This window comes from Bactrocera tryoni, chromosome 2 (genome assembly GCF_016617805.1).
Source record: "Bactrocera tryoni isolate S06 chromosome 2, CSIRO_BtryS06_freeze2, whole genome shotgun sequence".
Lineage (NCBI taxonomy): Eukaryota > Metazoa > Arthropoda > Insecta > Diptera > Tephritidae > Bactrocera > Bactrocera tryoni.
The window spans coordinates 22946959-22966951 of NC_052500.1; the positions used below are offsets into that span (position 1 = coordinate 22946959).

A 19993-nucleotide genomic window follows, 5' to 3' on the forward strand; every position below is an offset into this window, starting at 1 on the left:
TTTGGCGCTACGAAACCTTGATTAGGTTAGGTTATGTTAATCTGGTAGGCCAATAAGAAACGCCTAAAACAGTTTTGGTCCTTTGCGATACCGGATGGGGTTCAGTTTCTAGGGCCAAGAAGAGTAGATATCATTTAGGATGCTTACGCTTTACGCGAATTTTAACAGCCTCTACGGTCTCACTATTGATACCTCCACCAGTGTATCATACCGTGAGGACTCCAGATGCTTACAACATAGTCATGCCAATACGGAACAAGTGCACAAGAGATGCTCCATTGTTTCCCTGGTTCCCCGATCTAGATATTTCCTGCAGTCTTCTCCATCTGTCAGCCCCATCCTGAGGCCGTGGGTTTTCACCAGACAGTGATCTGTTAGTATTCCCACCTTGTTCCTGTAGTCTCTTCTATCGAGTGCCAAAAGGAATTTTTTTCTGATCTAAGCTTTGCACATGGCTTTTGCAGTTTCGCCCTCAAGTAGCTAGTTCCGTCGGATTTTGATTTTCTTTAACAAACTTCTGTCGAAATCATCGTATAGACAATGCATGACTTTCCCAATTTTTGTCACGTTTTCGGTTGTTAGCCGTACACCATTCTAGGCAATATCGTCCATTATTTCATTGCCCTCGATGTCTTTGCGGCCTGGCACCGAGTAGAAATGAAGTTACTCTGACAACACTTTCCACTGTTGCCTGCTTTTCAAGCCACTTTTGGCCGATATGCGATACGAGGTTACTGCCTTGATTGCTGTGAAACCTTGATTAAGTTTATACTGATTAAGTCAGTGGTGCACTACATGAAGGTCCCAGAAAGGAATATTCTAAAATCATCTCTCATTTCGTCACTGACAGTGAGCTCAAAACTGATTACGGAATTCAAGACCTCACTTGCAATTACATCAAGCTATACCACACTAAAACTTGTCTGAGTGCCTTGCCGCAACAGAATCGTCAGAAACAATAAAGGTTTTCTTGAAAGAAATAGCCAAATCCGTTCAGAATGGAAGCGAGCTTGTCTTCTCAGTATTCATGTATGCGGGTTTGGATCTAAGAGCCTCGTGCGAACTCAGCGGACGTTGGTCAGCAATCAGGACTATTGGGGTTGCGAAAGCCTTCTAGATTACAGCGGAACCTTAGAGAACCTTTAAGATATTAGCTCTTAGCGAACTGCACATCACCTCAATGACAATTGGCCTAACTAGACACTATTCCATTGGTACTCATGGGGCGAGGCTAAGGGTTTTTGAGTACTCAACTTGTCTTCTTCACCGTCCAAATTTCGTCAAACTAAGCTTGAAGCTTTGTTGTCAAACTTCCTACAAACCCGATGAATTGATTGGGATAATATGGGCGCCTTAATAAATTGGTGGCATCCTGGGCGTTTTGCCGATATGCAACATTCTTCTTGTTCTATACCTAGGAGTGCTGGGCATTACAAGAGAAAGAGATCTCAAGCGGTCCAAGTGAGATTATTCGAGGCCTCACAAAAAAATCAACTAACCTAACCTACCCTGTAGTTTACAACAAGCCTTTACTGAGACATAATTGTCACTTTTACTGTATTACATTTAAGAAACGCTTTTTAAGTCCGTCCAGGCTAACGGCCGAATTCACAACATAGTGTTCAGCGCGCTCTTTTTCAGAACTTCGAAGATCTACCAACTTTGTGGATACAAAATTGAAATTTGATCGAAGACTCGTTTCCAAGAGCACTAAAAATTTGTCTGTTCTTGAGTTGCGTCGAAGGCAATAGAACTAAAAACATACCTAATGAGTTCACAGCAATAGGTCCCTTCTAATAATTATCGATGCTGAGGTAATAAAAGCTTAGGATGAAAGTTTCTTTCTTCGTTCAAATTTATGGTACGAAATATATTGAGATAACAAAATATATATTTTCCTGTAGCTTCTTTAGAGTTCTTGTATCCAAATAGAAGTATGTTAGATTAGGTTAGAATGGAGTTTAGTTACTAGGTCCGTGAGGAGTAGTCATGCCTGCGCTTGACGCGAGTTTTTTATTTTTCAAATCGAAATAAGTTGTTAATGAAAGTATAAATTATTATAGGGTTAAAATTCTGGAACCCTTATTTGATATTTATATCTGGTATTGCTTTACTAAAGTTTTTAACTGAGCAACTTGTTCAAGCTAATTTCTTCTTCTTCTTTAACTTATGCAGTTTCTAAATGAGAGCAATAAAAAGTTCGACTTTCACAAAGTTTTCGTCGTGGAAACCTAGAAATGCTTTCTCGCACAAATTTTAAGGTTTCTCCACTGATCTCTGAACAATTTAGGTACAAAGGCGACTACTGTTATTTCTCGTTACTATTCCAGCTTCAAAACGGAGGGATTGATAGTTTTTATTGTTAATTCTCGTTGGAAAAGTGTTATTGCTACTAACAAGGTTATACCTGGTATGCCTCTGTAGTCTCTTAAAGACTATAAAAAACTCACTCTCTTCGATGAAAATGCTAGAAAAGTCTTTCGAACTTTAATATAGTTACTATTCTGAATGAGATTAAGTTTCGATTAAAAAATATTTAGCTTGAAAAAATTATTCTGATACAGTCTTAGCATCACAACTGAAATTAAGTGAAGTGTTTGTATGAATTTCGGCAGTAAAATGGAGAGTTGGAATATGAAAGATGCTTTTGATATACGATGCATTGATTTATATATCACATACACATATGTTTGTATATAAAATATGGGAATCGAATTTCGATGAATATGGAAATTGTTAATTTTCAACAGCAAAACTTTTTATCCATCAAAAAATTACCATGCGAACACAAATATAAATCTTAATACCAATATTTGCATAAAGCTTTTAGAGAGCTTTTCCAACAATTCTAATATATTTACGTATATACACCATATAAAAGTTAAATAAACAAATCTGAATCAACAAAATTAAATGTCATTTCTTGAATAATAACTTTTTCGATTTGATCTTGAGTTTGTACCAAAGCACACATAACGGTTGAAACACATACGTACATACACATAGAATAGAATAAATCCTGTGGCACACAAAAATAACTTTTCAGAGAAAGCAATTTGATTTTCAAAGAAATTAAGTACAATGGAATTAAATACTCATGCTACAACAAGGTAAAGCAACTATTTGCCAGTAGAGAAGGTGAAATACGTAATATATACATATATACAATTATACGTAGCAATATGTCAACTTGGTTATTAAGTTCTGTTGCGGTGGAAATTTTTCTTTCTTTTGTGTTGCAACAAATGAAATTTTTCGGAAAAGCGAAAAGTTTTAGAATGTCAAGAAATAAATGCACAGAAAACAAAGTTTTTACCGTTATATTTTCAAGAAATATCTACACAAAAATAAAGTTTACCGTTATTTTTCTTAGTTAGCAAAGGGTCGAGAAAGCTTTTCATAAAAATATACCTAACAGTTCGGCGAAAATGAGAACCGCATAAATTGGAGCTCAAGTGCGGTGAAGAGGATTTCTATAAAGAAATTTCATAAATAATTGCACAATATACATATATACATATATATATGCTATTGCTTATAAATAAAAATATAGTTTTTTTAGAATCTTTGAGGTCACTAGCTCGATCAAGGACGAGACTGCAATAAAAGAATGTCGTCTACAATTAGCTCGCTGTAAGTTGTGAATTTTTGGCTTCAAGTTGTATATTCGCTTGAATTAAAGTAGTAGACTGGATAAGTAACGAGAAAAGCGACACGACGATGGACAAAATCAACTCTCTTCATAAGTAGCTGGGAAAATAAAGTTATAACTCGAGCCATTCTTTTGTAGCTTAGTCGGTCTTACAGCATGTGTGCAGCATGGAGAATAGCATGTACACATAATGTTGGATTTCTAAGGCCTTTAATTGTTAAATAGTTTCAGTATTTCCTTCAGGCAGAATTCGTTAAATTTCAGAGCCAATTGTCAATCTTAATGTCATTACTGAACTTTGAGAAAAATACTCTTTCGAATACATCACTCATCAAGCTTCAAGTAGAGATATCTTTGGCAAACTTATTATAGATTTTAAATGTGGAAAAGAGTGAAAAGAGTTTCTATTTTGAAGATCCAGGGTCATGCAGGAGTTGGACGCTCTCAAAAAGAATGGTTACAGTAGCCGGAGATCACAATAAAATACGAAACCAACGACATTCCTCCCAAATGTCTAAAGCTAACTAACTTCATCGGCTTCCCACAGCGGGCAGGGGGATAATTCGCCAGCGGTAAGGTATTCCTGTCGTAAGAGGCGATTAAAATCCATATATAGTGCATATGGATTTTAATCTCCTCTTATTGTCTCTGTATTTTCGAAATGATATTATAGACTCTGAATGAAATTGCTTCTAAGGAAAAGACATTTGAAGTTCAAGCGACAAAAGTCACCAGTCATTGAGTTGTGGGGTGCTCAACAGGTAGTAGTATAAGCTACAAGGTCTGACCGAATACTAAAAACTTGTACCACGGGGAGCAATTAGCCCTTGCAGTTCGCTACAATCTGTTCATTGGGTTTGGCCCTTTCGGGAGATTCATGGCGGCTGTGGCTTAAACCTAAAGGCAGGTAGGATGGAATAATTCAATTCAGTATGGAGTCACACTGTGGCCGGGTGCCAGACCTACAGAACGCCAGAGATTTTAGATCATCCTCGAACTCAACCAAGATGGAAAAGGTGTCCCTTCCACCCGACCAACTAGAACAAAACAATACGTGCAAAAGTCATTTATTATTTAAGGTGCTGATCAACGCATTGTATTGATTTATGTGCTTTTAAAAGCACTGTGAGAGTCGCCGGCAGGTATTGACGCAAATCACAACGATTGTTAACTTCATCGGTTATACTTACATATATTAATATATCCATTACGAGTATTTACGGTCTTACTTTGGTTAACCAAGTCAAATAGAATGGTTACATTAGTCGCACATCCGTTTTCGGCTTTAATTGCAGCTTTATGTCGAATATAAACACATCAGTTCTTATTTCCTCGTCAACACTGGACGAACTTTATATAAAATAAATATGATAGAGCTCATACTGAATAAATTACTCCGAATTCACATGCACAGCTTTGTAAAGGACAGCGACGGCTGAATCGGAGAAGTACGGGGCAAGTTTGTGCTACTAATAGGGATGACGTGGTTTTTACAGCACGTGCTGGCTATGTTTGTGTAGGATTTGTGTCAAATATTGCTCGTTGCATTCCCAAAAATTTACCGCTTGATGCGGATTGTGGTATGGCGGCGTCATCGAAGCTTATTTCTTTCGAAATCAAAAGGGGTTGATAGGGATTATTATCAATAGCGATCGTTATAACATGATGTTGACCGACTTTTTTCCCGCAATTTTATGAAATGGACGCGGACGATCTACTATTTCTTGAAAAATGGTGGGCTGCCTCAAATTTTCGGTCTAAAGATTATGCGATTTAGCGTCTCTAGATTATTTTCTCTGTTGTTTCGTTAAATCAACGGGCTACGCTTGAGAAGCTCGAGGACAATATTCAGTGCACTATAGCAGAAATGCTGCACCGGGTCATAGGAAATTGGATTATAGGGGTGAAGATATGCAAACGAGGTGGGAGTCGCCATCTTGTCGACATTTTACTCAATTTCTAAGGGCATAAAATTATCTGCATGACAAAAAAAAACCATTCTTACCAACTTAAGTGTTCCATATCATTTTAACATCACGGCATTCTTGTTGGTCGGCCCTTTAGGTTGGTAGGAATGCAGTCTCTTCATGCTCAATTACCACTAAATGCGGTGTTTTGATACACTATCGGCTTAGTACCTGATGGATTCCAAGAGATCGATGCCGGGTTTGTGATAGAGCTATGCACGCTCAGAGGAATTGAGGAACGGTCTTCCAAATGGCCAATGCCAAGTTAAGTTTGTATATATTATGCTTTTCTCGGTCCTATTTAATAAGTCCGTAGTTCTTGTTTTTTCATATTTTGCCATGTCTGGTTCGCAATCTTGCATTCCCAGATTCCTGCGTCTAATTCGTTCTACCTTTGGTTCGTTCTAAAATCTCTTTACTTGGCCAGCACGTATACTTTTTCCTTCCCGAAAATGTTGCTATGAATGGGAACACAAATTATGGAGAACTGAAGTTTATCTGACAGTGGGCTTAAAGCCTTCCTACATTTTTTTATTACGCTGAAATTGTTGTATGGTGACGATAAGGCCGGCAATGCCATTTGTTTGTCAGTGAATATCGTAGCTTTCTGAATCCTTCCATAGCTAATCAGTAGAACTCTTAAGGGCTTCTCTATGCTAAGTACTTTTATTTGGAAGATCCTCTGGTAATTATACAGTAGAAATCCAAAGGTTTTCCTTATGCCTAGTACTTTCGCTGGGAAGGTGCTGGCTGAGTTTGGTAGCCAGATAAATAGAAAGATCTCAAGACCTTTGGAGTATAAATACATTCCTAGTCTGTAGTTCATTTTGGAAGGGTCCAATAAATATAGATAGCAATAGACTAAAGGTTCTAAAGTTGGATGGAAACTTTATTCTGAAATTTTCAAAGTTGGAATTCAAACTTTTAAGTGCCAATTTCCCTACAGCTTCCTTGTCCGCCACTTAAGGCTGACAGTGTACGAACTTCAGTTGAGTTGTGAAAGAAAGCGAATGGCGAAAAATTCAATTAAACAAGCTGGAAGTGATTTTTTATTAAACCATTAATTGCGTGCCAATTGCACGTAACCGTGACACATTAAGTACCTACGCATTACAACAACAAATAAGGGAAAGAAATAAAGGCAGAGGAAGAAATAAGAATTGTATTGAGTTGACAAGACGGAGAATGGGCGAATAGTGAAATGAAAAGGCGCGAAGGAAAACAAAGCGAAGCGTAGAAAAGGTGGCAAAACAACGGGATATATGTATGTTTTTACACAAACGTACACGTATTTTTAATGAATAGTGCGCAGCGAAGGTGAACATAAGTATATTTACATACAGTGTTTCAAAAAAGTAAGCGTGTAAATGGGAAAAATATGCAATAACATACACATACGTACTTGTATGAATGTATATGTATGTATGTATATACTTTTGACTGATTGAACGCCGTGAGCGCCATGCGTGTGCGCGTGAAAATGCAAAAACTAGCTGAGAATGTGGCACAAAACGAGAAAAAACAAGCAGCGCAGAACTCAAAAAAACGCTCGTCACAGTGCAATATTGTCGCAAAGCAGCGATACAATGTAACGGTGTAGTTGTTAAATTTGTTGCATTGCTTTTGTTGCATCAACATATGGCACGTGTGCGTGTAAATGTGTGCGTGCATGCGTTTATTCCGCTTTCGCGCATAGCGGAAAATTCAATTTACACATTTTTTCGCTCGTTGAACCCTGGCGTCAGTGTGACGAGCTGAAATGCATACACACACATACACAAGTTACCACGTACCTATAAATAGGAGCAATTTTCCCGCTGAGAACAGTTGGAACTGGTAATACTGATGAAAGCCAGCTTCACGGGCATAAGGAAGCAAAAGCTTGATTGCGAGAATTGGCTATTAAGTGCCTCGGGGCTGGATTCGAACCACTAACTAAAATAGAAATGAAATTTTTAACGACTTTCAAGAGAATCAGTGGAGAACAAGGTAATTATCCAGAACAGTTAGGCCTCGAAAAAAGTCAAAACGCTCGAACGAGTCATCAAAACTTGAACTCAACAGATGAACTATCTGAGACGTAGCTGCGGTCAGCATTTGATGATTTTTATTGAATGGAAGTGAAGTTATTGCGTTTTAAGTGTCAGTATGTTTGTGTTATCGGTCCGAAAATGAGCTTTGAAGAAAGAGCCAACATTAAATTTTGTTTTAAAATTGGTAAAACTTTTACCGAAACGTTTTAATTGATGAAACAAGTTTGTGGCGATGATTGCCTATCCATTTTCAAAGTGATCGTGAGGACATACAAACAAATGATGATCATCATGTGGGTGAATCAAAATCCGTGATCACTTAAAATTCCGTCAAAAAGTTTTTGCATTCATGGAAATGGAATTGAACATCTCCAAAACATCGATTTATAGCATTTTGACCAAACATTTGGGCTTACGAAAGGTGTGTGCACGGTTTGTTCGGCACAAATTGACTGACGACCAAAAATTGCTCAGAATCGAAAAGAATCGATCGACGCTTGTGACCGATTATTTGACCAAAAATCATATTTTAACCATTAACCACTTCCCGTATTTACCTGATATGGCACCGTGCGACTTCTTCCTCTTCAGAAAAATGCATTTGCTCATGAAAGGAAAGCGTTATGCAGACGTAGAGGCCATTCAAAAGTCTTGCACCGGCATACTGGCGGCCATACCGTCCAACGAGCTAAAACACTAGTTCGACATGCTTTTGGACCATGCAGAAAGCTGTATTGAAGCAGAAGAAGACTATTTTGAATAAAATAAATTGATTTTGCCGAAACACCAATAGTGTAGCTTGCCATACCGTTCTAATTGCATCGCAAAGAACATCTATATTTACATTATTTTTGGTGCATATGGCTCTTTTAACATCACCTAGAGATGTTCTATAGGGTTTAAGTCTGGGCTGGACGATTCCCACTCCAAAACATTGATAGAATTTTCATTAAAAAACTTTTGTGCCAACTTAGACGTATGCTCTCAATAGTTATCTTCCTTATAACAGGAAAATTTTTCTCAGCCCATGGCAACATGCCATTTTTTAGGATGCCAACGGATTGCTCCTTGTTTAAAATTCCATCAATGTTATGCAGTGGACCAACACCATATCAGGTAAAACATTCCCATACCATGATTGATCCTTCACCATGCTCAACCACGCGTGGAACCTAGCGAGGATCACATTCTGGAATGATTGGACGGCGTACATACCTTCGACTAACAGGTCCTAAGCGATTAATTTTTGTTACATCAATCCAAATGACATAACTCTATTGATTTGTTACCTTAGACCAATGAGAGTTGGCAAAGTCTACGCGTCGATTCTACGAATTTTAGTCACAAGTGGGTTCCTGCGTGCTGCTCTGCCGTGAAGTCCAGATTTGACCAAACGTCTGGCAATTGTTCTCTTGACATTCAAACCAATTTTTTTTTGCGCATTTGTTTTTATTCGAAATTTTTTGGGACTTCTTTCCAGACTGACGAAGGTCAAAAATGTACCTGGGAAGGGTAGGAGTACAGCTGCAGCTTTTCCCCATTAAAAAACTTGAATAATACATTTTCAAACACCACGTTGAAACACACCCTTACCAGAAATATCACCCACCCACCTACAAAAAAGTGAGTGTTTCTAATTAGCTGTCAAGAGCTTTATATAGATATCAGTTACAATTTTACAAGTCGAGAGCTTGCAAGAAAAGCACCCTTGCCTAAATCGTATCCCGATTGGAACGAGTATGGGTCGCTATATTCGTGTATTCGGGTGCTGAATCAGCAACCAGCACTTGTGGGGTTGCGAAAACCTTCTAACCCAGAGTAAAACGGAAAAGATCTATTGAATTACCAGCTCTTAGAAAAATTTACATCGCCGTCCTATCAGGAGATTATTCCATTAGAATCCACGCGGTGCGGCTAAAGATTCTGGAGAATGCAACTGGTCAAAGTTGGAAGACGGAAGATGATGAAAGGAGAACTTCTCGACACTTTTCCTTCTCTGTCCAGCTTTCGTCAGACTAAGTTTGAATCATTTCGGTGTCGCCCAAGGCTCTGTGTCGATATGCGACGGACTTTTTGATCCATACCAAGGAGTTCTGGGCATCAAAACGCACGCTAGCTGCCAAAGGAGAGTTATTCGGGAGCTCACGAAAAAATCAGCCTATTTACCTAACCTAACCTAATCTATTCACTGGACCGAACTTGTAACAATATTTATAATGTACTGTTATTCCCGGCTTTTTACACCGAAGTAGCAATTTCTTAACAGATGTAAGATATGCAATATCGAAAGATCAATGCAAGGAAAGAAGGCTGATTAACCGTGTTTGAAGAAACGAGATTCTTGTTTAGAATTTAGTGCTATTTATTTACTTATTATAACTTAATTATTGAACTGGTACTCTTTCTGAGACGAATGTCAGCTTTGTCTTGAAAGGCGACGAAAACGGCAGTAGATTGTAGACGATTAACTTACAAGCTCCGAAATGCTGTGTTTTCTGAGGTCGAATTTATGTTTTATCCAGAAAACGACAAAAAATCGTAACAGATCGCAGAATATTATTTTCGAAGTAATGACTTTTTATATATACTACAACGGACTTTGTCTCGACGATGACGGGGCATTATTACTGGTTTTGTGTTCTTAAAGAAAAAGTCGGTTTCTGAAAGGCGGCGACATTTCTCCCTAAACTCGTATAAGTACAACTTACAACCCCGTTTTTTACTATTGACAATTTTATAGCTCTCATTAACGAAGGAAATAACAAAACGACCTGACCTCGAATTAATTGTGCTGACCAGCTAAGCTCCGCTTCTACCGCAACCATTTGTATCTAATTTCCAAGTTTAAACAATATTATTTGTAGAGCAACCTATTTGTTTTTGTTGTATGAATAACAGCAGGTAACAACAATAGCAACTCGGTCTTTCCGCTCACCCCTGACAACACATTGATTTATGACACCAATATCAACACTTAGGCGGCCATAAACAAAGTTTACCGAACCCTGTGGGCACCTTTCACATCCGCCATTTTTAATGCAGTTATGCTCGTATACCTATACATAGTATGTCTGTGTGTATGTGTACCCTCTTTATGGCTGTGCATGGGCAGAAAGCAGTGCATATGTTTTCTCGCTGCTAATGACCGACATTTACGTGCAATTTCACTTAATTTAAATGATGCCGCCGGGCGTTGCATGGCGATGGCAGTAATAATAGCAACAACAACAACATAGCTTATGCGTCTAATTGCGCACACCCATTGAGCAGGAAATGTCCAACGTCACGGATCATAAAAATCGGACACATGTACATATACATGTATGTATATATGTATGTATATGTATATGCATATACATATATGTACATACATATATACATATACATATTTGTGAGTGTAGACATAGTAGCTCGACAAAAGTCAAACTATTATGGGTCATAAGCTTATGAACGTTAGTAGATACAAGTAGCCGACTTGCTTCAGCTTCGTTTCTAACGAGTTCAGCCACAGCCGATGGGCGTTTGGCGGCCGCGTCAGTGCAGAGCGCCTATGCAATGGTGAACTATCGATGCTAGCGGATGTTGTATATATGTATACATATGTTCTATACTATATAAAGCAATAATGAATGCGTATATGAAAAAACAACAATAACAAAAACAAGGGTAAACAAAAAAATGTGGCACATTTAATTGAGCGACAACAGCGTGAGTGGCAGCAACGACAGGCGTGTACATAACGGCGAAGCGGCAATGAAGGTTGTCAACACGCGTTGAACGACAACTTTATTTCTGCGCCCGACGAAGACCAGCGATGGGGTGAGTGAAGGACGGCAGGTTGGATATGAGAAATAAAGGTGAGGTGATGACAGCGTGTGGGCCGAGCTCGTTATTAGTGGTCGACAGATGTTGTAAAAATGGCAATCATAACAAGAACAATAACAACAATTGGAAATATAAAATTTACAACAACATCAACCAAATTAAAAACAAATAATAATAATTGCTACAAAACATATAATGCTAACAACGACAAAAAAAAAATTAGCAACAACAACAATTGCCAAAAACAACAATTTCGAAGAATAACAATTTCCAAAAAAAAAAAAACAAAAACAAATTTAAAACCAGCAATTTCAGAAAAAAATTGCAATAACAACAGCAAAAAAAATTGTACTACAAAAAATGTAGTTGCAACAAAAAAACAACAACAACAACAAATATATGCAACAACACCAACAATTTCCAAACCAACAAAAACAATTCTTATACAACCTGTCATGGTAACAACGACAGCAACAAAAAAATGAACACCAACAACACTTGACAAAAACAGCAATTTCCCAAAAACATTAAAAAATTAAATCCTCTAATTCCTAAAAAAATGCAAAAACAGCAAAAATATTTAATAACAACATTTCCCAAAAAAAGCTATAGTTGCAACAAAAACAACAAGAAAATATTAAAAACAACAATTTCTATAAAACCTGTTATGGTAACAACAGCAACAAAAATTAACAACAACAACTAATTTCCAATAACAATTTCCCAAAAAAACAACAAAAATTAATTTAAAACCAGCGCAGTCGCACTGAGTGGTGGGGGGCTGCTGCTTTCGTGGCAGCATTTACAAATTAAATATGAACACGCATACCAAAAAGGTGGTCATAAAAATTTGCATTTACCGCTATAAGTGAGCCGCCATGCCTGGCAGCATTTTGATGCGTTGCACACAATTTGCTGCATAAAATTGATATTCATATTTATTACAGCCAATGCAAGCGAGCCGAATTTACCGCTAGCGTAAACATCGGCTTTTGGGAATATTAACAGATGGCCGTAACGGCCAATGAGGGGTGGCGAGTGGGATGCTATTTTGAATTTTAAGTGAATGAAAATAGGAAGCATTAATTGCCATGTACTGTGAGGGCATTAGGGATCTGAGGGATTGAAGTGAGCCCAGATAATTCAACGCTGCTGAGTTTATAAATTTTCGACAAATTTTTTTCGGAAATTTTCTGTTTCAAGTATTTCTAAAGACACTTAAAGAAAAAATATATATTAATGACCAACTTAAATTCACCATTAGTATGGTGAATTTCTGTAAATGGATGCAGTTTAACAGTATATTCTAATATTTATAATAGTTATTGCAATCTGTAAGAGTTTAGCGTAAGTTCATAAATAGTCATATGTGCTCTTCACTTATTTGTGAAAGGGGTATAATATATTTTATTTATACAGGTAAAAATTGAGAGAATGGTGAAGATCAGTACAAAAACACAAAATTGAAAAAAGGAGAGACAAAATTATATGCATATGGTATATTAGTGTAATGTCAAAACACTACTTCTTGATTTCCCCACTGATAAGCCAACATACACAAGCTAAACAAGCATAAACTCACCACACTCCCTGTCAATATTAACATCGACATATCTTTCTCCTACACCCTAACTTTCCATGTTTGACCTTCCAGAATTGAATTTACCACACATTATATTTTTCTCACCACACCTTAAAAATTATATGTCAACTCAACTCAACTCGATTTCCCAACAGCTAAGCCAATATTCACAAACTAAATAAGCATAAACTCACCACATTCCCTGTCGATTGTAACATCGAAATATTTTTCTCACCCCACCTGAACTTCTCGTGTTTCACCTGCCGATATTGAATTTACTACATAATATAAGTATTTTTCTCATCACACCTTAACTTTTCATGTTTCACCTACCACAATTCAACTCACATGTGTCAATTTTGAAAATATTGTCAAAAAACAATCAACATCATATATCCTATTTAGGTTAAGTGTTGATATTATATGCAGTTAAATGTGAGGTTAGACTAGTGTGGTCTCCTTTGTGAAGTAAGCTTTAACTCAGCATTTAAGTAGAACTTAAGAGTTTTTAATTACTTTATCTTATTTATCACCCATGATATTTTATTACATTTTTTCACCATACCTAAATTCACCACGATTTAACTCACAAAATTGAATTCAACACATGAAAATATCACGCTTTAAATTACGAAAACTTTTTTCAACATAGCTAAGTTCACCACATTTAACACACCAAAGTTTGAATTCCCCACACAAAAATATCTTGCAAATCATATAATCATAAAAACATCACGCTGGAATTTATAATGCATTTTCACAACACACCTAAATTCACCACATTTTAATACACCACAGTTGAATTCACCACATAAAAATCTTTGTAAACGTGGTCTTTAACACCTAAAATATACCTAAGTGTGTATAGTTATTATTTCAGCAATTTTTTATGAGTTGCGCTTAGTCTTCGTATTCGAAATCAACTTTAAGCCTACAGTAATTTAAATACACCATACCAAAATACTTCACATCCCGTGATAAATTTCTCTTCACATTATCGAATTTATACCCTGAAAGCATACATTATATTACAATATACATTTATTATTATAATTTTTTCACCACACCCAAATTCACCACATTTATGCCACCACTGTGTGAGATGTTACCACACTTACATTTATAATCGAGTTCTCTTTAAGCTCACCATTATGAAACTCTTTACAATATAACTTGAGAATAATCTGAGAATATAACGGGCATTTTAGAGAAGAAACGGTTCACTATAAAACGACCACTATAAAGTATATTGACCAATTCTATCTTTTCAAAACAAATCGAAATTACAAATCCAACAAACATACGATCTGCTGCTCCAGCATTATGGGTTTCTATAAATTAAACCCATAATATGTGACCTGGTCTACGAAAAGGGGGCTAACGTGCGAAAACTAGTTTTCTGGGAAAAGCTGTTAAAAATAATCCTCAGTTTCTCGTTATCTCATTAATTGTTCTCCTTTTTTTTGACACTTAAGCCCCCTTTTCGTAGACCAGGTCACATATTATGGGTTTATTTTATAGAAATCCATAACGCCGGAGCAGCAGGTCACATATATGCTTTGAAGACGCTTTACTTCATTATATTTGTGCTTCTTCTAATTCGTCATTATTATCTTATTTACTTGTAGTTTATCCACGCGTCGAGGTGGGACCACAAAATCCGTTGCGCATCGAACGTGATCACATCGCCAAATTGGAATGCAATGTCGATGCAAAACCCAAAGTCTCCAATGTACGTTGGTCACGCAACGGGCAATATGTTAGTGCCACGCCCACGCACACTATCTATCGCGTGGGGCGCCATCATGCGGGCAAATATACTTGCAACGCGGACAATGGGCTGGGCAAATCAGGCGAGAAGGACATAATACTTGATGTGCTCTTCCCACCCATAGTCGTTATCGAATCGAAGACACACGAGGCCGAGGAGGGCGAAACAGTTATGGTGCGTTGTAATGTCACCGCCAACCCGCCACCCATTACCATCGAATGGTTGAAGGAGGGAGCGCCGGATTTTCGCTTCACTGGCGAACTGCTCACTTTGGTAACTGTGCGCGCCGAACACGCCGGCAACTACATTTGCCGTGCTGTCAATCTGATGAACCCCTACAACTCGAAACGTGTAGAAGGTGTTGGCAACTCCACGGTGGCGCTGTTGGTGCGACACCGACCCGGGCAAGCCTACATAACACCGAATAAACCGATTGTGCATGTGGGCAACGGTGTTACGCTCAGTTGCTCGGCTAATCCGCCCGGTTGGCCAGTGCCACAGTATCGCTGGTTTCGTGATGTGGATGGTGAGTTTAGTAATACACAAAAGATTTTGGCGCAAGGACCACAATACTCCATACCGAAGGCGCATCTCGGTAGCGAAGGCAAGTATCATTGTCATGCCGTTAATGAGTTGGGTATTGGTAAGATGGCTACGATTATACTCGAAGTGCACCAGCCACCACAATTTCTGGCCAAACTACAACAACACATGACACGACGTGTGGGCGATGTCGATTATGCGGTCACTTGCAGCGCCAAGGGTAAACCTACGCCCATTATACGTTGGATCAAGGACGGTACCGAGGTACTGCCAGGTCGTAAGATGTATGATATACGCACAACGCCCACCGAAGGTCAAGGTGGCGTCGTAACAGTGCAAAGCATACTGAAGTTCCGCGGCAAAGGGCGGCCGAATGGCAATCAGTTGGTGCCTGGTGATCGTGGACTCTACACTTGTCTCTACGAGAATGAGGTGAACTCGGCCAACTCGAGCATGCATTTACGCATCGAGCACGAGCCGATTGTTTTGCATCAGTATAATAAGGTGGCTTACGATGTGCGCGAGTCGGCGGAGGTTATGTGCAAGGTGCAAGCATATCCAAAGCCAGAATTCCAATGGCAATTTGCAAATAATCCTTCGCCGCTTACAATGTCTTCGGATGGTCATTATGAAATTGCAATACGCACGGATAATAATGATGTCTATACCTCGATATTGCGCATAAACCATATCTCGCATTCCGATTATGGCGACTACACTTGTCGTGCTGTCAATCCACTCGACACAATACGCACGCAGATTAGACTGCAACCCAAGGGTGCACCGGAGCGGCCCACCGCGCTCAAAGTAATGGAAATATCGCACAATTATGCCATACTCAGCTGGATACCGGGCTTCAATGGCGGCTTGTTGAGCACAAAATTCCTTGTCACTTATCGTCGCGTGGCAACACCGCGCGAACAAACGCTTTCCGACTGCGCCACACACACCTACACCACATCCATTGTGAGCAGTAGCAGCAGCAGTAGCGCTGCTGCGAGCTTTACGTCTGGCAGTAGCGCTGGCTCAGCAGATTGGTTAGAGTTCGATTGCTATCGTGAGAATCCCTGTAAAGTGATGCCGTTGGATCAGTATCAAAGTTATATGTTTCGTGTGTATGCGCTGAATTCGAAAGGCAGTTCGGGCTACTCCAACGAAGTGTTGGCCACCACAAAAGTCAGTAAAATTCCGCCACCCCTGCATGTCACCTATGATCCCAACTCGCATGTTCTGGGTATCAATGTGGCGGCGACATGTCTGTCATTAATTGCAATAGTCGAATCATTGGTGAATCGCGAAACGCCAATGGCCACATGGGAGATTGTGGATACAGTGACATTACTCCCATCCGGCAGTGAGGCCACATTCAAAGAGGCAGTAATTAATCACATTCCACAAACGACACATTACAGCGCATCGGGCCGTACACTGGGCCATGCTGAGGACATAACGTTGGCGCTGGCGGAGACGGCACAGGGACCGACGGTGCGTGTGAAATTGTGCCTACGCACCAATCACGACCATTGCGGACAGTATGCGAATGCGGAAAGTGAGTATAGCCAGTACAAAGTAGTGAGTGAAGTTGATGTGAGTGTCGCAGATGTATTTAGTTTGAAATATTGCTTCCTCTCGGCAGCGCCTTTACCGCGGTTTACATTGCTCTTTCATTTCAAAACTCTCTGATATATAGCCCATCATTGCGAATTCGAGAGTTTTTGTTGGAAGCTACTACAGTTGGAAATTTCTTATATTCACGTAGGCAGAAGTAGGAATCACCCAGAGCACAATAAATCTATAAAGAAAATAGGGTTTGACCCAGTTAATCTTCTGCGTGTAAAGAGCCCATCCTCTAAATAGATGGGTTATGACAGTCTTCACTTCAACTACCATTGGATTCCGATCCTACGAAGTTAACACATCCACCCAAAATATTCCTGAGCCCAGCCTCCTTTATAGAGATCTTATACTCAATGTTCAGTTATTCAACCTCTTATTCTTCTTTACTGGTGTAAAATCCGCTCGCCAGTCGTTTCGTCTTTTCACAAGGTGGCGACAATTGGAGATTCCAAGCGAAGTCAGGTCCTTCTTTCCAACGGAGTGGAGGTCTTCCTCTTCCGCTACTTCCCCAGGCGGGTACTACATCGAAAACTTTCAGAGCTGATTTCGTCCATTCGGACGACATGACCTAGCCAGCCTAGCCGTAATAGATATTCAACAGCTACCGGACTTTCGTTTTTAATAATCTTCTTAGGAGACATAAACAAGGCGCTTAGTGTTTTAAGATAAAGGACCAAACTAGTTTGGAATTTCAGCTATCACAGCGAGCAGACTATTTCGCTATTTCCAAGTATTTCCGTCCATAACCTCTAAATACTAATAATATTCTTCGATGTCTTTGTTAACTTCGACTGACCACATGTGGAGATCCACAAATGGCTGCCTTACATGAATACATATACAACTTCCTCACCTTTCTAGGTTAACCCTGTTCCATTACACTTTCTAAAGTTCATGTCCACTTCCATGACACCATTCCTACTTCACATTTCGCCAAACTCATCGCTAATTTTTTTCTTTTCTTCACACGTCTCCATTCATCAATCGACTCTGCAAACATTTGGCATGGATTTGAACGCAAATCACCGCAGTTGGCAAATCATATATGCCTGAGACATCAACGCTAACGACATCCGCTGTAATAGCCATAATCGTCTCGTCCATTGCATTCCTACTGCTCGTCGGACTCTTATTGCTCTTTTGTCACTGCCGACGCGTGGCATCCAACAAGAAGAAGACCAACACTAGCTCACCGGCCAAAGAATACGACCTCGACTCGGGTCGTCCATCTATAGTGGCGCAAACAAATCAAGCGCCACCACCCTATTATCCAACCGGTAGTCTGGATAGCAGCAAATCACGAGATTCGCATGCGATGGAGCTAACACTCACAGCTGTGCAGGATAACGAGGAACAACTGCATCAGCAGCAGCAACAGCAACACCAGAAATCCGCCGCCACTGTAGCGGGCATGACAGTCTATGGCTCGCAGAATGGTTATGGCTATCATGTCACATCGACGCTTGGCAGTGGTGGTGGAGGCGGCGGCAGCAGTGTTGGCAGTGATGCGGATAGCTACCAAGTGACGCCATTAGCGCACTCGGCCATGGCGGGGCGCAACGAGTGTAAGTACCCAATAGTATATAGTGTGTAAGTTTCTGAATGTGCCATGCACCAATTGACCACCCGTCCAAAGCACCCAGCTCCCATTGCATCATGAACATCTCACCCTCATTTGGCGTGCGTGTAAAGACAAAGCTCGCAAGGATTATGTTTGCATTCATAATTGTGCTGATGCGGCGTTCGCTCTTTCGTTGAATGTTTTCATGCGGCGTCGAATCGTAATCTCATTTCGGCAGTGGCCCAACAAGACAGCGCAGCGCTGTTGGACCGTACAAAAGTAGTTAGCGGATGGAATTTGTCCGGTTGGTCAGGCAGTCAGACAGCGAACTGGCCACAGTGGGACGTCGGCGGGTGCGAGTGCACAAATGCAATTCTCAGCATAATGAGCGAAATGAAAATTGAAGTTGCCTTTGTAGAGAGTCGTGTACGAGTTCGAGGCGTTTCACGCTAAATTGGCAAGTTGCATCCTTCACTATTTCAACTACTTTCAATTCACGTTGCGTGCGTGTGTGGGCGTTAGAGTTTAGGATGAATTTCAAATGTTGCTAATTTTGACATGTCGCAGGCGTTGACACATTGAAGTTGAAATTTATTGAATGTGACAATGACAAGGAGCGCACTGTTCTCGCAGTAGGTCCCACATGGAAGGTCAGCGCGGGCGTGTCAGAGTGCGGCTTATGCAATGATTAATATTAACGCAATTAAGCTCTAACTAAGTAGAAAATGTAACCTTTCTTGACAAGATCGAAATTTACAGTTTAGTTTTAAAGTTCTCCTCGCAATTTCGTCCAAAATAGTTCGACTCTAGACAGTTTAACTCAGCACTGGTGCTATTAATGAAAACTGAAACCTTGCGCAAACCAGATTACGACTCTACATTCATGTTCGGAAAGGTTAAAGTGGAATAACAAAAAAGGTATTTGCTATAAGACCACCACGAGCTCAGCTAGATTCGAAAGGGTCTCTACTAACTCTTGGTTATTATGTGAAGCCTCTCATAGGTAGGACCATTTAATAATGTCTCTTCCTCATCTAGCTTGAAATTAAATAACTATTTCGATAGCTTCGTCTTTTCCAGTTCAGGAACAGAAAGAGGTTTTAAGTCAGTGGTAATCGCAAAACTGCGCGAAATTTATGAAGCTTGTCTACGAATAAGACTAATGGAAAGCCGCCAGGCGGATTTAGCTTTTAATGACGGTGAACATTGCGAAAGATAGATAGATGAGTTATATGTTATCGTACAAAGGTTAGGATGCGACCAGTGCATATTATTAAGAACCCTCCAGCTAGTGGTAGCGGAGAAAGAATAACCTTACCAACATCGTATTTATCAAGGGGAGAATGACTGGATATTTATAATTGGCTCAACATCGTATATATCAAGGGAAGAAAGATTGGATGTTTATAATTGGCTCAAACTTGAGATGCATAGGGCGCGTA

At 39.6% G+C, this 19993-nt stretch overlaps 1 protein-coding gene across 1 annotated transcript in view; it reads left to right on the forward strand.

Annotated features, from left to right (window-relative positions):
* The window catches only part of LOC120769357 (neural cell adhesion molecule 1), a 376191-nt gene that overhangs the window by 309671 nt on the left and 46527 nt on the right, over positions 1 to 19993 (forward strand). Inside the window, exons 5-6 of the mRNA XM_040096318.1 lie at positions 14688 to 16922; positions 18022 to 18555. Coding sequence (XP_039952252.1) covers positions 14688 to 16922; positions 18022 to 18555 — 2769 coding nt within the window. The remainder of the gene's footprint in view (positions 1 to 14687; positions 16923 to 18021; positions 18556 to 19993) is intronic.